Source organism: Pseudophryne corroboree, chromosome 1 (assembly GCF_028390025.1).
Source record: "Pseudophryne corroboree isolate aPseCor3 chromosome 1, aPseCor3.hap2, whole genome shotgun sequence".
Taxonomy (NCBI): Eukaryota; Metazoa; Chordata; class Amphibia; order Anura; family Myobatrachidae; genus Pseudophryne; species Pseudophryne corroboree.
In genome coordinates, this window is record NC_086444.1 from 1,139,014,891 (window position 1) to 1,139,036,135 (window position 21,245).

The window sequence follows — 21,245 nt, forward strand, 5'->3', positions numbered from 1 at the left end:
CGCTAACCAAGTGCGGCAATTGAATATCCCTGTTGGCAAAACCACGCCTTGTAAGTGATTGTCTCTTTAAAAAAACGTCCAAGTTTAGCCGGAATCCCACACGGCCACCGAACTCAGGTGGCATTAAATTCTGCCCATCTGCTGAATTCTTGCAGCCAGTGGCTCCACTATATAAACAGAACTGAGCAGTGAAGGCAACCTTGTTAGGTGCCATTAGAGATTCCAATGTGGTGAAGAATTAACCATTTGCTTACCCTGAAGTTGATGGATATCCACAGAGAGTAGCAAACACGCATCAGAACTCTCCCTCCATTGTTTAATATTCCAGGGCACATCATAAAGGACCAACCAATGCGACCAAGAGTCTTCTCAGTATCTAAGGCCAGTAGAATTGCAGAACAACAACTGATTTGGTACACAAGGTTGTCTAAGGCCTGGTGGCCAGAGGCTGATTCTCTTTCCACATCACTAACCTAGATACTGTAAGAGATTCCCCCCACCCTTGAAAACTTCCCTCCTGAACTACTGTAATAAAGATTTTTATTCTTTCAAGAGTCACTAAACATTTGAATCAAACAATTGTGGAATGAAGCAGATAGAATGTTAGAACTTGTGGGCTTTTTAAAATAACTATTGCACGTAACATTGTGATTTTGTAGAAACTCTCAGAGTTTAGGGGATTTGAAAAACAAAAAAAGGGCAGCAATATTTTTGTTCACATTCCAACACGTAATTCTTAATAACCAGGTCCATTTATGACAAAGAATCCAGAACAGATTTTCCAGCCAGTTAAATCTTGGCGCTCCTGACATTTATTACTCCGTAAGCGTACTTTGTCCTAAAGATTACTTTGTGAAGCCATAATGTATGAAACAGTCAAGTACATGGTTAATCCTAACTACACGCTTGGTTAAATGGACAATTTGCAAAACCTATTTATTCCAGAATAAAACACAACCTTATTTGGTAACTGCTGAGCATGGACTTAAATTTGTTAATTAGAACCACAAGATAAAAATGAAGAGCTTGCAGAATACATTTCTATTATTATTACCAGTTATTTATATAGCGCACATATATTCCGCAGCGCTTTACAGAGAATATTTTGCCCATTCACTTCAGTCCCTGCCCCAGTGGAGCTTACAATCTACATTTACTACCACATATGTACACACAGACACATTCACGTTCGTGTTAATTTTGTTGGGATCCAATTAACCTACCAGTATATTATTGGAATGTGGGAGGAAACCGGAGTACCCGGAGGAAACCCACGCAAGTATGGGGAGAATATACAAACTCCACACAGTTAGGGCCATGGTGGGAATCGAACCCATGACCTCAGTGCTGTGAGGCAGTAATGCTAACCATACACATCTAAGCTATACTGAAAGCGGGAGGTGCACAAGTGAATGTAGATAATACCTGGGTGCAGTTTGCCAACATACATAGTAAAAACAAGGAAAAATATAAATAAATGTTACAATTTTAAATAATAGCTGAGAAAAAAACCCTCATATTAAATGCACACACACATCTTTAGACCTTCTGTGGGTGTCCTTTCCTAGGCGTTATCTATAGCCCGCTCTCACCTAAGGAACGTAGACATGTACAGTACTGTACCAGAATTTCCCATTGTCCTAATCAACTCTACAATAGACTCCGGTCAGCTAGTCGACATTCAGAAATTCGTCAGGTTCTGAATGTCAACACAGACTTTAGGTGGACAACCAATATCGACATACACTTAGGTGGACATGCTTAAAATGTTGACATGTACAGAATACTAAAATGACGATATATATATTTTTTTTAGTGTTAGGCTAAAAAAAATACTCATGTCGACATTCAGGTGTCAACATGTTAAATGTTGACATTCTGAACGTGATGACGTTTTAAGCATTAAGCAAGTTGACTGAAGTGATCAATCATGTCGACATATTGGTTGCTGTCCTACTGTCTGTGTCAACATTCTGATTGTCGACTAGTCCTACCATACTTGCAAGGACAACGCACTCCATCCATATTCTAGTTCCATTTACTCTAGGGAACCCCCACTGGAAACCTTTACTCTTGCTGTGATGTAATCATCATTTTGGGTGCATATAATGACTCAATTTGCAATACCAGTTTCTGGGACCTGTGCCCTAACCTACCCCCACCCCAAGCTGGATAGTAAGGACAGTGCACCCGCCAGACTTCCCTACAGAATTATCCATTAACAAAACCAAGAAGTTGATTTCCAGTTAGGTCTGAATATCAGAATGGTCAAAAATATAATTTTGTACGTACAAGTTCATGAAATTCCATAGTTCCGTACCTGTCTTGCACTCCTGTCTCTCATTAAGATCCCAATCTGCAGCTCAATTAAATTCATGAAAAAGCTTTTAGAGAAGTAGTCAAGGGCATAGGCAGCAGCCAAATAAGGGATCAGTCGCCATTGCTGAAAATAGAACAGAAAAACACTTTTATAAACAACTAACCATCCATTACAGTAGGTAACCCCCAATCTGTTATTGCAAATACACCATTAAGGCATGTGTCCCTGACAGAATAAATACGAGGAGGCAACTTGTGGTCCACCAGCTGTTTTAGAACTACAAGCCAAGTCAACCATTTCAAGGGTGTATTTTCTTAGTTCAACCAAATACTGTACATCTTTTTATATATCAGGTAGAAATGAAATTGTTTTAGGTTTACATAAGATTGAGTACATATGTTTTATTTTATAGGCATTATATAGAGTAAAATGACCTACAAGACAAAAAGGAATACACTTTTCAATGATTTTTCCCATTTAATTTCACATAATTAAAGAATGCCAGATATTCAGGCTGGTCTCCAGGAATTCCTGGCAATACGATTGTGAAGTCACCAGGTTACCCAGAATCCACCACTGCTCAATGTGTATCTCCTCCCACTGTCACACTGCGCAGACACACAGCATACATAGAAGTGTGTAGGTGATTAAAAGAGGAGGAGACAATTTGCATGGTTCCTACCTTACTAGCAGACCCTTGGGCTGTCACTGGTTATCTCTGTTACCAGCCTTGTTAATTATATGTTGGAAAGAGGGGGATTCAGATTTCGAACAGAGCATCTGGACAACCAATGTTGTAATGCAAAAAATAGCATTTTGGTACTTACCAGGTAAATCCTTTTCTTTGAATCCATAGGGGGCACTGGAGTACTCTTGGGATATGGACGGCTTCCGCAGGAAACAGGGCACTGAATATTTAAATTTAGAACTCTCCACCCCTCCATATCCCCGAGTACCTCAGTGTTTTTTACTGAGCCGAACAGGAACTATAGAGAGGTTGACAATGGAGAATTACATATAACATAACGGACAACAACAAAGTTGACACATAACGTTACTGACAACTAAACAGTTGACACCATAACCGATAGAACCTTATAATTTGAACCAGTCGGTGAAAATGTGTTACCATAAGATCCCCTGAGCTTAATACAAACCAGGTAAAACTGCTCTGGGTGGGCGTCCAGTGCCCCCTATGGATTCAAAGAAAAGGATTTACCTGGTAAGTACCAAAATCCTATTTTCTTTTTCATCCACTAGGGGTCACTGGAGTACTCTTGGGACGTACCAAAGCTTCCCCCGTGGGCGGGAGAGCTGTGTGACACCTGTAACACTAGGCGGCCAAAGCTAGATGCTGATGCCGCAAAACGTATCAAACTTGTAAAAGCGCACAAACGTGTGCACTGAAGACCATGTAGCCGCACGGCAGAGCTGCGTCATAGAAGCTCCACGACCAGCTGCCCATGAAGTTCCCACAGAACGTGTGGGATGAGCTGTTACTGATGTAGGCGGCTGTAACCTAGCATTAAGGTAAGCCTGACGTATAGTCAGTTTTATCCATCTGGATAAGGTCTGCTGAGAAGCTGGCCAACCCAACTTGGCAGCATCATAGAGAACAAACAACGTATCCGTATTACGAACTGTAGACGTTCGGGATACATAAACGCGTAAGGCGCGTACCACATTCAGAGTTCCAGAATGTGCTGTTAACACAGGAACTACTATTGGTTGATTGATGTGAAAAGATGACACTACCTTTGGTAAGAAAGCGGGATTCGTCCGAAGTTCCGCTCTGTCATCAGGAAACACCAAATACGGTGGCTTGCATGACAAGGCACCCAAATCTGAAACACGCCTTGCCGAAGCTAAGGCTAGAAGAAAAATTGTTTTCCAAGTGAGAAACTTTATATCCACTTGCTGTAAGGGTTCAAAATATGAAGACTGTAAGAAATCTAAAACCAGATTCAAGTCCCATGGCGCTGTAGGTGGAATGAATGGAGGCTGTACTCTGAGGACACCTTGTAGAAAAGTGTGTACCGACGGCAATAGAGCCAATCGTCTTTGAAAATAAATTGACAACGCAGATACCTGCACCTTTAGTGTAGATCAACGCAGTCCTCCATCTAACCCCGTCTGTAGAAATAACAAAAGACGGGATAACTTGAAAGATGATGTCGGAAACTTCCGAGCTTCACACCAACCTATATAGGCACGCCAAGTTCTGTAATAATGAGCTGCCGTAACCGGCTTCCTAGCTCGTAACATGGTTGGTATAACCGATACTGGAATGCCCTCTCTTCTTAAGAGGGCGGTCTCAACAGCCACCCCGTCAAACGCAGCCGCGCTAAATCGGGGTAAATGAACGGACCCTGTTGTAACAGTTCTGGACGTAGTAGGAGCGGCCAAGGATCTTATGCGAGTAGTCCGCGGAGATCCGAGAACCAAGCTCTCCAAGACCAATGAGGCACCACTAGTATGACTGTGACGGACTATCTTTTGATCCGTTTTAGCAACCGAGAGAGCAGCGGAAACGGTGGAAACAGATACACGAGGCTGTACGGTCACGCGATTGTGAGAGCATCCCCCGCCACTGCCTTTGAAACTCTCGTTCTGGACACATACTGGGGCGTTTGGTAATTGTGGCGAGGTGCCATCAGATCCACCTGAGGGTAACCCCACCTGTGGACCAACATGGGAAACACCTCTGGATTTAATGCCCAGTCTCCTGGATGAAAATCCCGACAGCTGAGATAATCCGCCTCGCAGTTGTCCACTCCCGGAATGAACCCTGGCGACAATATCACCAGGTGGTATTCTGGCCAATTGAGGATTCGAGCTACTTTCCGCATTGCCATGCGGCTTCTCGTTCCTCCCTGGTTGTTGATGTATGCGACTGCCGTCGCGTTGCCTGACTGCACTTGGACAGTCTGAGAGCGAAGCATGTAGTGCATTGTAAATTGCGCGGAGTTCCAGGACATTTATAGACAGCAATCTGTCGTGATCCGCCTAGAGACCCTGTCGCTGACAATTTTAAACTACAACTCCCCAACCTCTGAGACTCTCGCCCACAGTAGAGACACCCTCGCCCTTGGCGACAACCTCACCCTGTGGGGAATCTGCAGATGCGAGGGCGACCACTGTGCGAGCACATGCTGTTGAAATGGATGCGAGTGAAAACCTCCGAACTGAAGCGCTTCGAAAGCCACCACCATTGTCCCTAATAGGCGAATACACAAATGTACCGAGAGTGTGCATGGCTTGAGCACTAATTGTACCAGATAGCGAATAATCTGTACTTTCTGGTGTAGTAAGTAAATTCTTTGATTTACCATATCTCGAATCATACCTAGGAATTGAAGTCGTTGAGACGGAATTAGATGCGATTTCTTGAAGTTGACACTGCAACCGTGGTGTACGTTAGCAGCGCAAGTTGGAGGAGCATCTGTTGAGACGGAGCTCTTATGAGCAGATCGTCTAAGTATGGAACGATTGTCACTGCCAGGGATCTGAGATGAGCTATCATCACCAACATCACTTTGGTGAATACCCGAGGCGCTGACGAGAGGCCAAACGGTAGAGCCTGAAACTGTTAATGGTTGTGGCGTATTGCAAAACGCAAGAACCTCTGATGAGGTGACCAAATCGGAATGTGTAAGTACGCATCCTGGAGATCAAGTGCAATCTTGCAATCTTGTGGCTGCAAATCTGCAAATACTGACCACAGAAATTCCATTTTCAATCTGTAGTAAGTGACTTACTGATTGAGACTGTGACGGAGCCCTCCGGCTTCGGTACCACAAACAGACGGGAATAATAACCCTGACCTTGTTGGTGTACCAGGCCTGGAATTAAAACTGCTGAATCCAGCAGAGACTGAATGGCAATCTGCCAAAACGCCTTCTTGTCGTCCGACAGAGGCAGTCCTGTCTTGAAAAAGCGCAGTGGCGGGAGACAGCTTTCTTTTAACACTAAATTGCGGATACATCCATCAGTGGATGTCTGGAATCCCGGCAAATGTAACGTCTAAAGGCGCGCTCCCACAATTGAAAATCCGAGATGGCCTGGGATCCCGTCAAGCCACTGGCTTGTTGGTGACTTTAGCGCCCTGGCGTTACAATGCGTGACTGTTTCTGTACCACAGCCTTGAAAAAACTGAAGTCTAAAGGATTTAAACGCCGGACCAGAGTATTTCCGTCTTGGTACAGGAGGAGGCAATGGCAGGAAACTAGACTTTCCCCCCCACCGCCTTGGCCTGAGAAATGCATTTGTCAAATTTAGGACCAAACAACTTCTGTCCACCGTATTCTTTTGACCCCTGACTCCGCTTGCCAAGAACGCAGCCAGAGTCCTTGTCGTGCTGTAACTAGCGACGATGAAAAGCGAGAAGCGAGCTAACAGCCGGCAGCAGAAGCTATACATAGATACTCAGCAGCTTCTCAGATTTGATTAACGATAAGTATAACGTGATCGTCATTGTTTCCATACATAGAGCGCCTTAGTGACCCAAATGTATCTTGGGTCTTTATAAGGTTTGACACAGACGAATTCACCAATGGCGGATTCTCCAATGTAGATGTCACTGTGTGGAAACGGGTAAATAGACTTAAATCTGTGAGGTATAGAACGGGTTATTCGCTTATTTTGTGTTTCTACTAACATATTAGTAAGATATCCTAAATAAGAAGCCCATTGGAGATCTCTGTCGTTTAGTAAATACGACTGATTATATGTTAGAGGCTCCTTAGTCTCTGTAAACTTCAGAGACTGACGCCCTGGTCATTATCAATGTCTTGTTGTCAAAAACCGCACTGACTGCTGGTCTAATGTGCCCTCCTCACCCTTATTTAGCGCCGTGAGGTTTGGCATAGAATTGTCAGACTGCAACATAGCAGAAATGGTTAAATTATAAGACCAATTAAATTAACACCCTGTTACCCAAAGTTAAGTTGGACCTTTGCAAAGGCTGAGACTCCTCCGTTAGAGCTGGCGGTGTCACCCGAGACTCCGATCTTGCCGCTCCTGTCGAGCGGCGGCCAATTTTAATTGCCAACCCAGCCATTACATTTGCTTAACATAGGATCTGGGAATGAACCGGCTTCCGGAGTGGAAACCTACAAAACATACTGAACATGTGGTAAATTTATGTACAGACATTGCAGTAAAACTTCTTTTTAGTCTTTGCTGGTGCCTTACTCATTATGCAGACAGACAACACAATAGACAAAGACAGACACTTGCACGACTCAGTAAAATTATTACTTAAGGTGTGTAATATATATATATATATATATATATATATGGCTGAAGTGCAGTTCACATGGCCAGCCTATGTGAAACCTGAACCAAAATTCCCACTAACACCGCTGCGCCTCCGGTGGAGTAGAGATGTAGGGCAGGAACGTTCTGGAATTACAAACAGGAAGAAACAGGAAGCATGGTTAAAATGGCCCCCATGCCATGCTTACACTGATAATCACAGGACAGGTTACAATACATGCCTCCTGACTGCAGTTTAATATAGGCTCAATAGACTATTAATACAACCTATGGTGCATATGGCAGCCTGTCATACAGGCTTCCCATTAAGATTTTCTCTCTTGCAGCAGCGCTGTAATCAGACTTGCCCCCCCCCCCCCTTCCCCTGTGCTCCCTGTAGCACTGTGTCTCAGCGGGGAGCGTTGCCGGGAAGCTGACTCATTGCAGGGAGGCGGGGGACACTTATCCGAGGGAACATTATGCAGACAGCGGAGTTCGGCTGGCCGGAGCGGCGCGTAGCGGCTTCCGGCGTCACTAGCCGAGCTGCGGCGGTTCTCCCCCTCTTAGCGCTGGTACTTTCAAGGACGTACAGCGCTGACGGATCGGCTGTGCCAGGCGGACGGAGCGGCCAGACGGAGCGGCTGGGGCGGCCGGACGGAGCGGCTGGGGCGGGCGGGCTGTATGAGCTGCGGGTGCGGGCGGCATTATAACACGGACCCCACACAGCTGGGCGGCAGCCTGCGCTGACCGCCCCGTTCCCCCCCAGCATACCTTGTCTCCTGTAGGGAGGGCTGCGACGGGGCTTCTTTCTGTAAGCTCCGTCCAGCTCTTGCAGCATCAGTGAGCTGCGTGTGGCTGTGAGGGTGCTCTTTGTGAGGACCGACACGCCATGCGCTGCTCCGTGCAGCGGCACTATCCCGGACCCATGTTTTTAGTAGAAACTGGGAAGGGATGTGCTAGAGTAGTAGAAAAAAGTAAAAATTAAAATAAATATTCAAAGATAAGTGTGGGAACCCACACAAGCCTCTGTTAGTGCATGAGCACAGAAAAAACACTGAGGTACTCGGGGATATGGATGGGTGGAGAGTTCTAAATTTAAATATTCAGTGCCCTGTTTCCTGCGGAAGCCGTCCATATCCCAAGAGTACTCCAGTGACCCCTAGTGGATGAAAAAGAAAATGCTAATACATTTATTCTTTTAACATGCAGGGCGAATACGAGCTGCTTTTGCGTGCAGCCAACAAATACCGGATGGCTTTATTTTTACACTGCAATTAAAGTACACCTAGGACCCCCTTCCCAACTTGAAATCTCTCTGCACATTTTAAATTTGAGCCTTTGAGCCAACACATAGTACAGGTTTTCCCTTTTTACCTGGTAAGAGCTTAGTATCAGTAACTCCAATACATTATATTAGTCTTAAATCTATTTTGATTCAAATTATATGCAGGCTGGATGCAGGGACCAGAGTGTTGTATAGGGTCTACTCACTGCATTAACAGTGACAGAGGGGTCTATTTACTAAGCCTTGGATGGAGATAAAGGGGACGGAAATAAAGTCTCAGTCAGGGACGTGCAGTCAGGGGAGGCAGTGCCTCCCCTGTCATTAATGATTACAATAATGCAAAGAAGATACTTATGACACACATTATGTGTCATAAGTATATGCTTTATATTATTGTAATCACTTGTACCCTGTAAAAAAATAGGTTTCAATTTGTTTCGGAGGCATCGAGAGCGGTGCCTCCTGCGGCCAATGATAAAGGGCTGGAAGTGAGGGGTGGGGCCAAGCTATGGGCAGTAAAAAGCCCATTTAATAAGCGGCACTAGTAGACGTGCCTCAGTGACAGGGGCGTGCTTTCAGCCCATATGAAAGCACGCCCCTGTCTCTGAGGGAGATCTGATTGGGCATCACTCCTCTCCTTCATCCGTCGTCACTAAGCCGGGAGTAGCTGCACACTCTGCCGCCAGGGCTGGCCGTATCATTACTCCAGGTAAGGCACCATGTCGCACCACAGCCCGACATAGTCTTCAGCTGTCACCCGGTCCCCATCTGCCTCAGACACTATCATAGACTGGCGCACAGCCCCCCCGCCCACTTCCCTTCAGGATCCTCATACTTGTGATTGAAGTGCTCTGCGGTCTGCATGGGTCAGTGTCCCCACCACACTGGTCTCCAGCGCGGAGAGCCGGCTGGTGTGTGTGTGTGTGTGTGCGGTGTGCATATCCCGCCATCTCCTGGTCTCCCTGCTGAGCGCTGCTGTCTACTGAACACGGGCTTTCCTGCTTTCATTAGTTCATGACAGCCATGTGGGCTCTGCCAGCGATTTGTGCACACTGTGCCAGCGTATAAGGGGAGGAGGGGGGGCTGATTAGTGCATTTGTGTTGGGTATAAGGGTAGGGTGTGTGTGATCACTACATGTGTGCCGGGGTGTGATTATTAAATGTGTGCTGGGAAATGTGTGTGTGTGTGTGTGTGGTGGTGGTGGTGTGGGAGGAAGGGTGATTACTGCATGTGTGCAGGGGTGTGATTATTAAATGTGTGCTGGGATATGTGTATGTGTGTGGGGGGGTCATTACTGCATATGTGCCGGGGTATAAGGGGAGGGGGTAGTGAATAGTGCATATGTGCCGGGGTATAAGGGGAGGGGGTAGTGAATAGTGCATATGTGCCGGGGTATAAGGGGAGGGGGGAGTGAATAGTGCATGTGTGCCGGGGTATAAGGGGAGGGGGTAGTGAATAGTGCATATGTGCCGGGGTATAAGGGGAGGGGGTAGTGAATAGTGCATATGTGCCGGGGTATAAGGGGAGGGGGTAGTGATTAGTGCATACGTGCCGGGGTATAAGGGGAGGGGGGAGTGAATAGTGCATGTGTGCCGGGGTATAAGGGGAAGGGGGAGTGATTAGTGCATATGTGCCGGGGTATAAGGGGAGGGGGGAGTGAATAGTGCATGTGTGCCGGGGTATAAGGGGAAGGGGGAGTGATTAGTGCATATGTGCCGGGGTATAAGGGGAGGGGGGAGTGATTAGTGCATATGTGCCGGGGTATAAGGGGAGTGATTAGTGCATATGTGCCGGGGTATAAGGGGAAGGGGGAGTGATTAGTGCATATGTGCCGGGGTATAAGGGGAGGGGGGAGTGATTAGTGCCGGGGTATAAGTGGAGTGATTAGTGTATGGGTGTAAGGGGGGGGGGAATGTGATTACTGTGTGTGCGCACAGATGTAAGGGGAGGGGTGGAGATTACTGCATATGTGCCGGGGTATAAGGGGAGGGGGTAGTGAATAGTGCATATGTGCCGGGGTATAAGGGGAGGGGGTAGTGAATAGTGCATATGTGCCGGGGTATAAGGGGAGGGGGGAGTGAATAGTGCATGTGTGCCGGGGTATAAGGGGAGGGGGTAGTGAATAGTGCATATGTGCCGGGGTATAAGGGGAGGGGGTAGTGAATAGTGCATATGTGCCGGGGTATAAGGGGAGGGGGTAGTGATTAGTGCATACGTGCCGGGGTATAAGGGGAGGGGGGAGTGAATAGTGCATGTGTGCCGGGGTATAAGGGGAAGGGGGAGTGATTAGTGCATATGTGCCGGGGTATAAGGGGAGGGGGGAGTGAATAGTGCATGTGTGCCGGGGTATAAGGGGAAGGGGGAGTGATTAGTGCATATGTGCCGGGGTATAAGGGGAGGGGGGAGTGATTAGTGCATATGTGCCGGGGTATAAGGGGAGTGATTAGTGCATATGTGCCGGGGTATAAGGGGAGGGGGGAGTGAATAGTGCATGTGTGCCGGGGTATAAGGGGAAGGGGGAGTGAATAGTGCATGTGTGCCGGGGTATAAGGGGAGGGGGTAGTGATTAGTGCATATGTGCCGGGGTATAAGGGGAGGGGGGAGTGAATAGTGCATGTGTGCCGGGGTATAAGGGGAAGGGGGAGTGATTAGTGCATATGTGCCGGGGTATAAGGGGAGTGATTAGTGTATGGGTGTAAGGGGGGGGGGAATGTGATTACTGTGTGTGCGCACAGATGTAAGGGGAGGGGTGGAGATTACTGCGTGTGTGCTGGGGTATAAGGGGAGGGGGAGTGAATAGTGCATGTGTGCCGGGGTATAAGGGGAAGGGGGAGTGATTAGTGCATATGTGCCGGGGTATAAGGGGAGGGGGGAGTGATTAGTGCATATGTGCCGGGGTATAAGGGGAGTGATTAGTGCATATGTGCCGGGGTATAAGGGGAGGGGGGAGTGAATAGTGCATGTGTGCCGGGGTATAAGGGGAAGGGGGAGTGAATAGTGCATGTGTGCCGGGGTATAAGGGGAGGGGGTAGTGATTAGTGCATATGTGCCGGGGTATAAGGGGAGGGGGGAGTGAATAGTGCATGTGTGCCGGGGTATAAGGGGAAGGGGGAGTGATTAGTGCATATGTGCCGGGGTATAAGGGGAGGGGGGAGTGATTAGTGCATATGTGCCGGGGTATAAGGGGAGTGATTAGTGTATGGGTGTAAGGGGGGGGGGAATGTGATTACTGTGTGTGCGCACAGATGTAAGGGGAGGGGTGGAGATTACTGCGTGTGTGCTGGGGTATAAGGGGAGGGGGAGTGAATAGTGCATATGTCATATACAAGAGGTAAGTGTCGCAGCGCAGGTAATAGACTGTTTCATTTAGAGCCTGTTTAATATTTACAGCGTTGTTTGTTTCTTCCCAAGTTCTCATCGTCCCCCCAATTCAAACGTCACTTCTCAGCTGACAATGTTGTGCAGGTGAGGGCCAGAGGTACATGTATACATATTCTAGATGTGCAGTATATTCATATGCTCTTTAAACATGCAAAAGTAAAATTGTTATACAAATGGCAAAACAAGAAAACAGGTAAAAATAAGTGAAAATGAAATCTCAGCTGCTGACAGAGTGTTCTGCACTTTTTATTGCCTGCCTTCTGAGCTTCTACCTTCACCATGGAGCTGAAACATAAGAATAATTATATATTTTGATTTTGGCTTTATTTTAAGCTAGAAACATTCCTGCAGTAGAATAATAATCCTAGTTTTGAGTGATGTAATGGCTTCATTTTCCAGGAGAACTGGCAGGACAGTTACAACTACTGAATAAACAAACTACGTTTTTCTACAATTAGTGTCATTTTTCCTTCATACAATTTCCTTGAAGTTATGATTTCAAGGGTAAATATGACACTAAGGGGTAAATTTACTAAGGTGGGAGATTTTTAGAACTGGTGATGTTGCCCATAGCAACCAATCTAAAAATCTCCCACCTTAGTAAATTTACCCCTAAGGGTGTGTACACACGGTGAGATCCTTGCTATGCCCAATTTTCACTTGCGATTTCCCTTGAACTCCCCGGAGCCCAGCACCACCGATTTTGACTAACTTTTCTTGAGATATGGACTATGTGTGCTTACGATTTTGGCTTATGTGAGATTTTGGCTTATGTGAGATGTCATTGACATGTGAGATGAACTAGATAGTACACCGATCTAGCAAGGACTGACTTGCCTGCACAGTCTATCTTTTCTTGCGATGCCGACCTGGCGGTGCCGCGCATCGGGATTGAATCGGGATCGCAAGGTGACTTTCACCTTGCGATCTGCACTAACTTTTCTTGCGATTTTTACTATATAGTCAAAATCAAAAGAAAATATCTCACCGTGTGTACAAACCCTTACAGTAAATCCCACCCATTTTTCATACTGCAAATTCCAATTTAGTCGATATATTTTTGTGTGAGGGGAGAGCCTTTGAAGAGGAGGACCAGCCACCAGTATGGTTGCGAGGGTCGGGACGGAGCGATGGGGTGTGTGGGGACGAAGCAGCGACTGATTAGGAGCACTGGGCGCACCCACGACGGAGTGGGCAGAGAGAGGTGGGGCCAACCACAGTGGGGGTGGGGCCAATATATAAGTTTAGGAGTCAGAGTGTAAAGGATTCAGTATGATTGACCGATGCTGGAATTTTGAAGTGTGAAATCCCAACTGGGGCGAGGTAAGTATGTTCCCCCCTCTCCCCTACCTCCAAACACTAACCCTCCCTTCCCGCAGCCTAGCCCTATCAACCCCCCTTAGTGTCTAACTTCCCCCCGATGGTGCACCTAAACAATGGCAGCACCAGTAGGCTCCAGCAATGTACAAGTGATCTGGAAACTTGATCCAAGTACTAAATTGGCTGGATCTAGGAGCCGATTCAGCCCCAGACTCAGTCCAGAATCGGTAGCAAAGGACTGATGTTCCGCGATGTTGCTGCAACCCTAGTGCAGCGCTCTGTATGCCGCAGCTTGATTGACAAGCTTTAGGTGTTTGTGGGGAGAAGAAGGGCGTGCCGAAACCAGAGAGTGCATCTTCTGACACCAATTCTCTGGCCTCAGCACTCTAAGGCTACTCAGAGGTTCGATGGCCACGATGTTGAGCCGATGCTGCAGTATCGTGGATCACAGTAGCCAGCAGTGGGCGTCTTTTTACACAAGATGCCTCCTGATGCATCAGCAGTTTTGCACAGCCGCTGTGTACAATGACGCCATAGCGACGGCTGAATTTGCGTTCACCCGTGCATCAGGTCAATAATCCAATCTGGCCACAGATGCATCCAAATTCAGCCTGACCCTGTCTTGGAGTGCGGCTGGAGCTGTGTGCGCCTGGCCAGCTATATCCCATGGAAGGATACTGCAGACAGCCTCTTATCAGAGAACGTCTGGAACTCAGCCGCTCAGCAATGTAAACAGAACATCATGCATCGGCTCCTGTGTTTTACACATATGTGAATATTAGTAGCAGCTTGTTTGTATTAGGCCATTTGTATTTTAGGATTAGGGATCTTTTAACAGGAGCAAATCCTGCTACATTAAACAGAATACATCACATTTACTCTGCATAGCGGATTACAGAGTGCTTAAACGGAAAGTAAAGCTGTAGGTAAAAGTTTTGGCACCCTTAGATTGCACATATCAATAAACAGACATTAGCATGACGTCAGGGGGGTACTCAAAGACATGACATTTTAATGCACAATTGTTTCTTGGCTGAACTCACCAGGGTGAAAAAAAAAAAAAAACTGACTGTGGCATCAGCAAGAGTATGGTCACCCTGCCTGAAAGAGCTTAGCACGACCTCCAGTGGTAAAATCACAATGTACAAACATACAGATGTGTCCTCATACATCATTACTGTATGAATCTGCATACGAAGTGCTACAATGCAGCCGCCTCTGCTTTTTTCCATGCCAAGTCCATATGCTTCGTATACAGACACAGTCACACATATAAGATGTCAACCATGGCACTCTAAATTAACAAGACACCTACAAAAACTGTAACGTAAAGTGGCGTAAATCTCGCATTCCAAGCGACTGCCTCACATTATCGTAATGTCCTGGACATTGCCAAACAGACATATTTCCAAACTCTCATCTCTGCTCAAGCCTCTAACCCCAAAGAACTTCTTAATACATTTAAATCACTTCTCAACCCTCCCTCACCCAACCCACCAGCCATGATCAAGGCGCAAGATCTTGCTTCCTACTTCAAGGACAAGATTGATAAGATCTGAGATGAAATGGCATGCTCTTCCTCAGCCAGTGACCTGCTCAATTCCCTACCTGAACCCCCTGGCACACTCCCTTCATTTGATCCCACAAATAAAGATGAAGTATCAATACTCTTCTCATCCTGCTACTCTACTACCTCTCCTCTTGATCATTTACCATCACAAATAAGTAAATCTCTGTCTCCTGTGCTCATCTCAACCTTAACGAACATCTGTAATCTCTCTCTCTCTCTCCTGGTATCTTTCCTTCACTGTTCAAGCATGCAGTGATTACTCCTATTCTGAAAAAAAAAAATTCTGACCCAAACTCAAACTACCATCCCATCTCTAGGCTCCCATGCCTCTCCAAGATACTTGAGAGACTTGCCTAAACTCGCCTCACACACTTTCTTAACTCACACAACTTATTGGATCTACTTTAGGTTTCTGTTCCCAACACTCCACAGAGACAGCACGGACTAAAGTAGTTACTCACTACTTATTCTACTAGATCTCTCTGCTGCTTTTGAGACTGTTGACCACTCTCTTCTCATACAAACACTACAATCTCTAGGTCTTCAAGACATAGCCTGTAGATATGTAACAACAAAATCAGGACGACACTTGCAGCATCAGTGTAATACAGGTCTTTACTCAGCATGAGTCAGACACCAAGTGGAAGTAACAGGAGACAAACAGGAAGTGAGTCACCTCAGCATGACATCATCTCCCATGATGCACAGCATGCATTTACACAGCCCTTGCTTGGTTCCTATCCTACATATCTAATCGGTTCATCACTGCTGTGTGGCCATATCACGCAGCCCACTGAGAACCACTATATTGTAACATAGAAGCCCTGGCAACTAGCAGGGTAAGAGAAGGGGAGGAGATAGGAGAAGGGGAGGAGATGGGAAGGAAGGGGTGAAGCTCTCCCTCCTCTCCTTCGGCTAGACTGGCTCCCCCTTGTCTTGTTAGTGTCCGCAGCTGGCCGCAGCAGCAGAGTACTGGAATGAGTCAGTGTGACTCATTATTGGTACTGCTCTCAATGCCGCTACGGGCCTCTTCATTGTGGCGGGCTCCAGTGCATTGCACTGGATGCACCACCGTGCAGCTGCTGCTCCCAGTTTACAAAAAAAAAAAAAAAAAGTGCCAGAAACGGAGTGGTTCCGTCTTACTTATTCTTTTTCGCACTTTATACATTGACTTTGGGGATGAAGATGTGGAAAAAGACTGTATTGTGGACCTTTACTCTGATGTCAGATAGACCTTTCTGGAGGCTTGTGTAGAGAAATATGGATTTGCAATTCCTACTGGAAAATAAAACAAATCATTGAAAAAGTGCACACACTTTTGCTGTATTTACTAGACCAATGACTGTTGCCTTTCAGTTGTCCCAAAACATAGTAGTTATGTAATGTGTACGAACAAAAACATGAATGGTCCACCAGAAAGCCAGGTAAAAGCCTACCGTACTCCCTGCTTCAGGGTTCATGCCCTACCCTAGGTCACTCCTCCCCCTGACCTGAGCGGTTGGATGGAGTACACTTTGGTCGAATGAGCACCGTGACCAAATGCCGGTATCATGGCGTGATGATAGAAATACTACTACTCTTAGGGCTTAATTCAGACCTGATCGCAGTAGCAAATTTGTTAGTAGTTGGGCAAAACCATGTGCACTGCAGAGGAAGAGGGCGATATAACACGTGCAGAGTTATATTTGGGTGGGTTATTTTGTTTCTGTGCAGGGTAAATACTGGCTGCATTATTTTTACACTGCAATTTAGATTTCAGTTTGAACACACCCCACCCAAATCTAACTCTCTCTGCACATGTTATAGCTGCCTCCCCTGCAGTGCACATGGTTTTGCCCATTAGCTAACAAATTTGCTGCTGTGATCAGATCTGAATTAGGCCCTTAATTTTAAGCATCTTAAAATGGCTGAACAGTGGTATTATCGGGATCCGGTAAGGGTTCCGGCGGCTGAAAATCTTACACAATTAATATGACGTTAGCCTCTACCTTCCTTTGGATGTGTTCGTTTCTCAGGTCTGCTTGTGTGCATTGACCAGACACACTGAACTTTGTGTCAGTCATTTACCACGCACAAGTCCTAAAGAAGGATGTTTATGTAAAAAACAAAACCTAGATAAGAGAATCCCACCATAATACATACATAACATACAGATACAGGTATAAATAGGCATTGGTTCAATATTTACCTGCAACTGATATTCAAGTACAGGCAATTCTTCTTTTTCAGTGGGTCCAAACTGACGACGTGTTGCAGAGAAACGGACAGCAATGGACACAGCAAGCTTCAAATTCACCACTACCATCCCAATGATGGAGACCCTGCCACTGGACAGAGTACCGAGAGATGCACCAAGACGCTGCTTTGGGTCCTAAAAGTAACCGCACAGCAAACAGATGTATTATAGATCTGATAAACATCACTGACTGGAATTAAAAAAGAAAAGGAAGAAGAGAAAGTGTGAAAGATAAAGAAATAGAGCGAAAAAAGAGAGAGAGAGAAAAGAGACAAAGAGAATAGAAAGAGGAAACAGAAAGGAAAAAAAGAGTTAGAAAGAGAAACAGAAAAAAAGTCAAAAGAAAGAAAGAAAGAAATGCTACAGAAAACAAATAAGAGAAAAAAGAGAAAACGGTAAAGAGAAAGAAAGAAAAAAGTGACAAAGAAAAGAAGAATGGAAAGAAAAAGGAGAGAAAAAGAAAGACAAAAGAGTAAGAAATAATATAGATTGAAAGATAAAAAAAGATAAAAAGAAAGAAAAAAATAGAAAATAAAAAGAAAAATGGAGAAAGGAGAAGAGGAGAGAGAAAAGAAAGTGATAAATAATGAAAAAGTATAAGGGCCTAATTAAGTATTGATCGCAAAAGCAAAATCTTTCTCTAATGGACAAAACTGTGTGTTGTGCAGGTGGGGTAGTTATAGTGCAGAGAGAGTTAGATTAGGGTGGGGTATGTTCAAACTAAAATATAAATTGCAGTGTAAAAATAAAGCAGCCAGTATTTACCATGCACAGAAACAAAATAACCCACCCAAATCTAACGCTCTCTGCACGTTATATTTGCCCCACCTGCAGTGCACATGGTTTAGCCCATTAGAGAAAGATTTTGCTTTTGCGATCAACCCTGAGTTAGGCCCGAAGAGAGAACAAGAGAAAGAAAATAAGATTTTACTCACCGGTAAATCTATTTCTCGTAGTCCGTAGTGGATGCTGGGAACTCCGAAAGGACCACGGGGAATAGCGGCTCCGCAGGAGACTGGGCACAACTAAAAGAAAGCTTTTAGACTACCTGGTGTGCACTGGCTCCTCCCACTATGACCCTCCTCCAAGCCTCAGTTAGGATACTGTGCCCGGAAGAGCTGACACAATAAGGAAGGATTCTGAATCCCAGGTAAGACTCATACCAGCCACACCAATCACACCGTATAACTCGTGATACCATATCCAGTTAACAGTATGAAACATAACTGAGCCTCTCAACAGATGGCTCATAACAATAACCCTTTAGTTAACAATAACTATGTACAAGTATTGCAGACAATCCGCACTTGGGATGGGCGCCCAGCATCCACTACGGACTACGAGAAATAGATTTACCGGTGAGTAAAATCTTATTTTCTCTAACGTCCTAGTGGATGCTGGGAACTCCGAAAGGACCATGGGGATTATACCAAAGCTCCCAAACGGGCGGGAGAGTGCGGATGACTCTGCAGCACCGCATGAGAAAACTCAAGGTCCTCCTCAGCCAGGGTATCAAATTTGTAGAATTTAGCAAACGTGTTTGTCCCTGACCAAGTTGCAGCTCGGCAAAGTTGTAAAGCCGAGACCCCTCGGGCAGCCGCCCAAGATGAGCCCACTTTCCTCGTGGAATGGGCTTTTACTGATTTAGGATGCGGCAATCCAGCCGCAGAATGCTCCAGCTGAATTGTGCTACAAATTCAGCGAGCAATAGTCTGCTTAGAAGCAGGAGCACCTATTTTGTTGGGTGCCTACAGGATAAAAAGCGAGTCAGTTTTCCTGACTCCAGCCGTCCTGGAAATATTAATTTTTAAGGCCCTGACTACGTCCAGTAACTTGGAATCTTCCAAGTCCCTAGTAGCCGCAGGCACTACAATAGGTTGGTTCAAGTGAAAAGCTGATACCACCTTAGGGAGAAACTGGGGACGAGTCCTTAATTCTGCCCTATCCATATGGAAAATCAGATAAGGGCTTTTACATGACAAAGCCGCCCATTCTGACACACGCCTGGCCGAAGCCAAGGCCAATAACATGACCACTTTCCACGTGAGATATTTCAAATCCACAGTTTTAAGTGGCTCAAACCAATGTGATTTTAGGAAACTCAACACCACGTTGAGATCCCAAGGTGCCACCGGAGGCACAAAAGGGGGCTGAATATGTAGCACTCCCTTTACAAATGTCTGAACTCCAGGCAGTGAAGCCAGTTCTTTCTGGAAGAAAATCGACAGAGCCGAAATCTGGACCTTAATGGAACCCAAGTTTAGGCCCATAGTCACTCCTGACTGTAGGAAGTGCAGAAAACGACCCAGCTGAAATTCCTCTGTTGGGGCCTTCCTGGCCTCACACCACGCAACATATTTTCGCCAAATACGGTGATAATGGTTTGCGGTTACTTCTTTCCTGGTTTTTATCAGCGTAGGAATGACTTCCTCCGGAATGCCCTTTTCCTTTAGGATCCGGAATTCAACCGCCATGCCGTCAAACGCAGCCGCGGTAAGTCTTGGAACAGACAGGGCCCCTGCTGTAGCAGATCCTGTCTGAGCGGTAGAGGCCATGGGTCCTCTGATATCATTTCTTGAAGTTCTGGGTACCAAGCTCTTCTTGGCCCATCCGGAACCACGAGTATCGTTCTTACTCCTCGTTTTCTTATTATTCTCAGTACCTTTGGTATGAGAGGCAGAGGAGGGAATACATAAACCGACTGGTACACCCACGGTGTCACTAGAGCGTCCACAGCTATTGCCTGAGGGTCCCTTGACCTGGCGCAATATCTAGTTTTTTGTTTAGGCGGGACGCCATCATGTCCACCTGTGGCCTTTCCCAACGGTTTACCAACAGTTGGAAGACTTCTGGATGAAGTCCCCACTCTCCCGGGTGTAGGTCGTGTCTGCTGAGGAAGTCTGCTTCCCAGTTGTCCACTCCCGGAATGAACACTGCTGACAGTGCTAAGACGTGATTTTCCGCCCATCGGAGAATCCTTGTGGCTTCTGCCATCGCCATCCTGCTTCTTGTGCCGTCCTGTCGATTTACATGGGCGACTGCCGTGATGTTGTCTGATTGGATCAGTACCGGCTGGTTTTGAAGCAGAGGCCTTGCCAGACTTAGGGCATTGTAAATGGCCCTCAGTTCTAGAATATTTATGTGTAGGGACGACTCCTGACTTGACCAAAGTCCTTGGAAATTTCTTCCCTGTGTGACTGCCCCCCAGCCTCGAAGGCTGGCATCCGTGGTTACCAGGACCCAGTCCTGTATGCCGCATCTGCGGCCCTCTTGAAGATGAGCACCCTGCAGCCACCACAGTAGAGATACCCTGGTCCTTGGAGACAGGGTTATCAGCCGATGCATCTGAAGATGCGATCCCGACCACTTGTCCAAGAGGTCCCACTGAAAGTTCTTGCATGGAACCTGCCGAATGGAATTTTGCTTCGTAAGAAGCTACCATTTTCCCCAGGACTCGTGTGCAGTGATGCACCGATACCTGTTTTGGTTTCAGGAGGTCTCTGACTAGAGATGACAGCTCCTTGGCTTTCTCCTGCGGGAGAAACACTTTTTTCTGTTCTGTGTCCAGAACCATCCCCAGGAACAGTAGGCGTGTGGTAGGAACCAGCTGTGACTTTGGAATGTATAGAATCCATCCGTGCTGTTGTAGCACTTCCCGAGATAGTGCTACTCCGACCAACAACTGCTCCTTGGACCTCGCCTTTATAAGGAGATCGTCCAAGTACGGGATAATTAAAACTCCCTTTTTTCGAAGGAGTATCATCATTTCTGCCATTACCTTGGTAAAGACCCTCGGTGCCGTGGACAGTCCAAACGGCAGTGTTTGGAATTGGTAATGGCAATCCTGTACCACAAATCTGAGGTACTCCTGGTGAG

The 21,245-nt window shown here is 46.2% G+C and overlaps 2 protein-coding genes across 6 annotated transcripts in view; one reads left to right on the forward strand and one right to left on the reverse strand.

Annotated features, from left to right (window-relative positions):
* Positions 1–21,245, forward strand: part of TRMT44 (tRNA methyltransferase 44 homolog) — a 325,304-nt gene that overhangs the window by 123,867 nt on the left and 180,192 nt on the right. Inside the window, exon 1 of one of the 2 annotated variants that reach the window (XM_063924184.1) lies at positions 17,500–17,841. The exons of the other annotated variant lie outside the window; for it this stretch is intronic. Within the exon in view, the coding sequence (XP_063780254.1) occupies positions 17,805–17,841 (37 nt within the window). The 5' untranslated portion in view covers positions 17,500–17,804. Of the gene's footprint in view, positions 1–17,499; positions 17,842–21,245 lie in introns of those variants that run through there. 2 annotated transcript variants of the gene reach the window in all.
* Positions 1–21,245, reverse strand: part of ACOX3 (acyl-CoA oxidase 3, pristanoyl) — a 199,549-nt gene that overhangs the window by 75,538 nt on the left and 102,766 nt on the right. For all 4 annotated transcript variants that reach the window (XM_063924142.1, XM_063924149.1, XM_063924156.1 and 1 more), the window contains exons 9-10: positions 17,322–17,504; positions 2,321–2,443 (exon numbers count right to left, since the gene is read on the reverse strand). In XM_063924142.1, the coding sequence (XP_063780212.1) occupies positions 2,321–2,443; positions 17,322–17,504 (306 nt within the window). The remainder of the gene's footprint in view (positions 1–2,320; positions 2,444–17,321; positions 17,505–21,245) is intronic.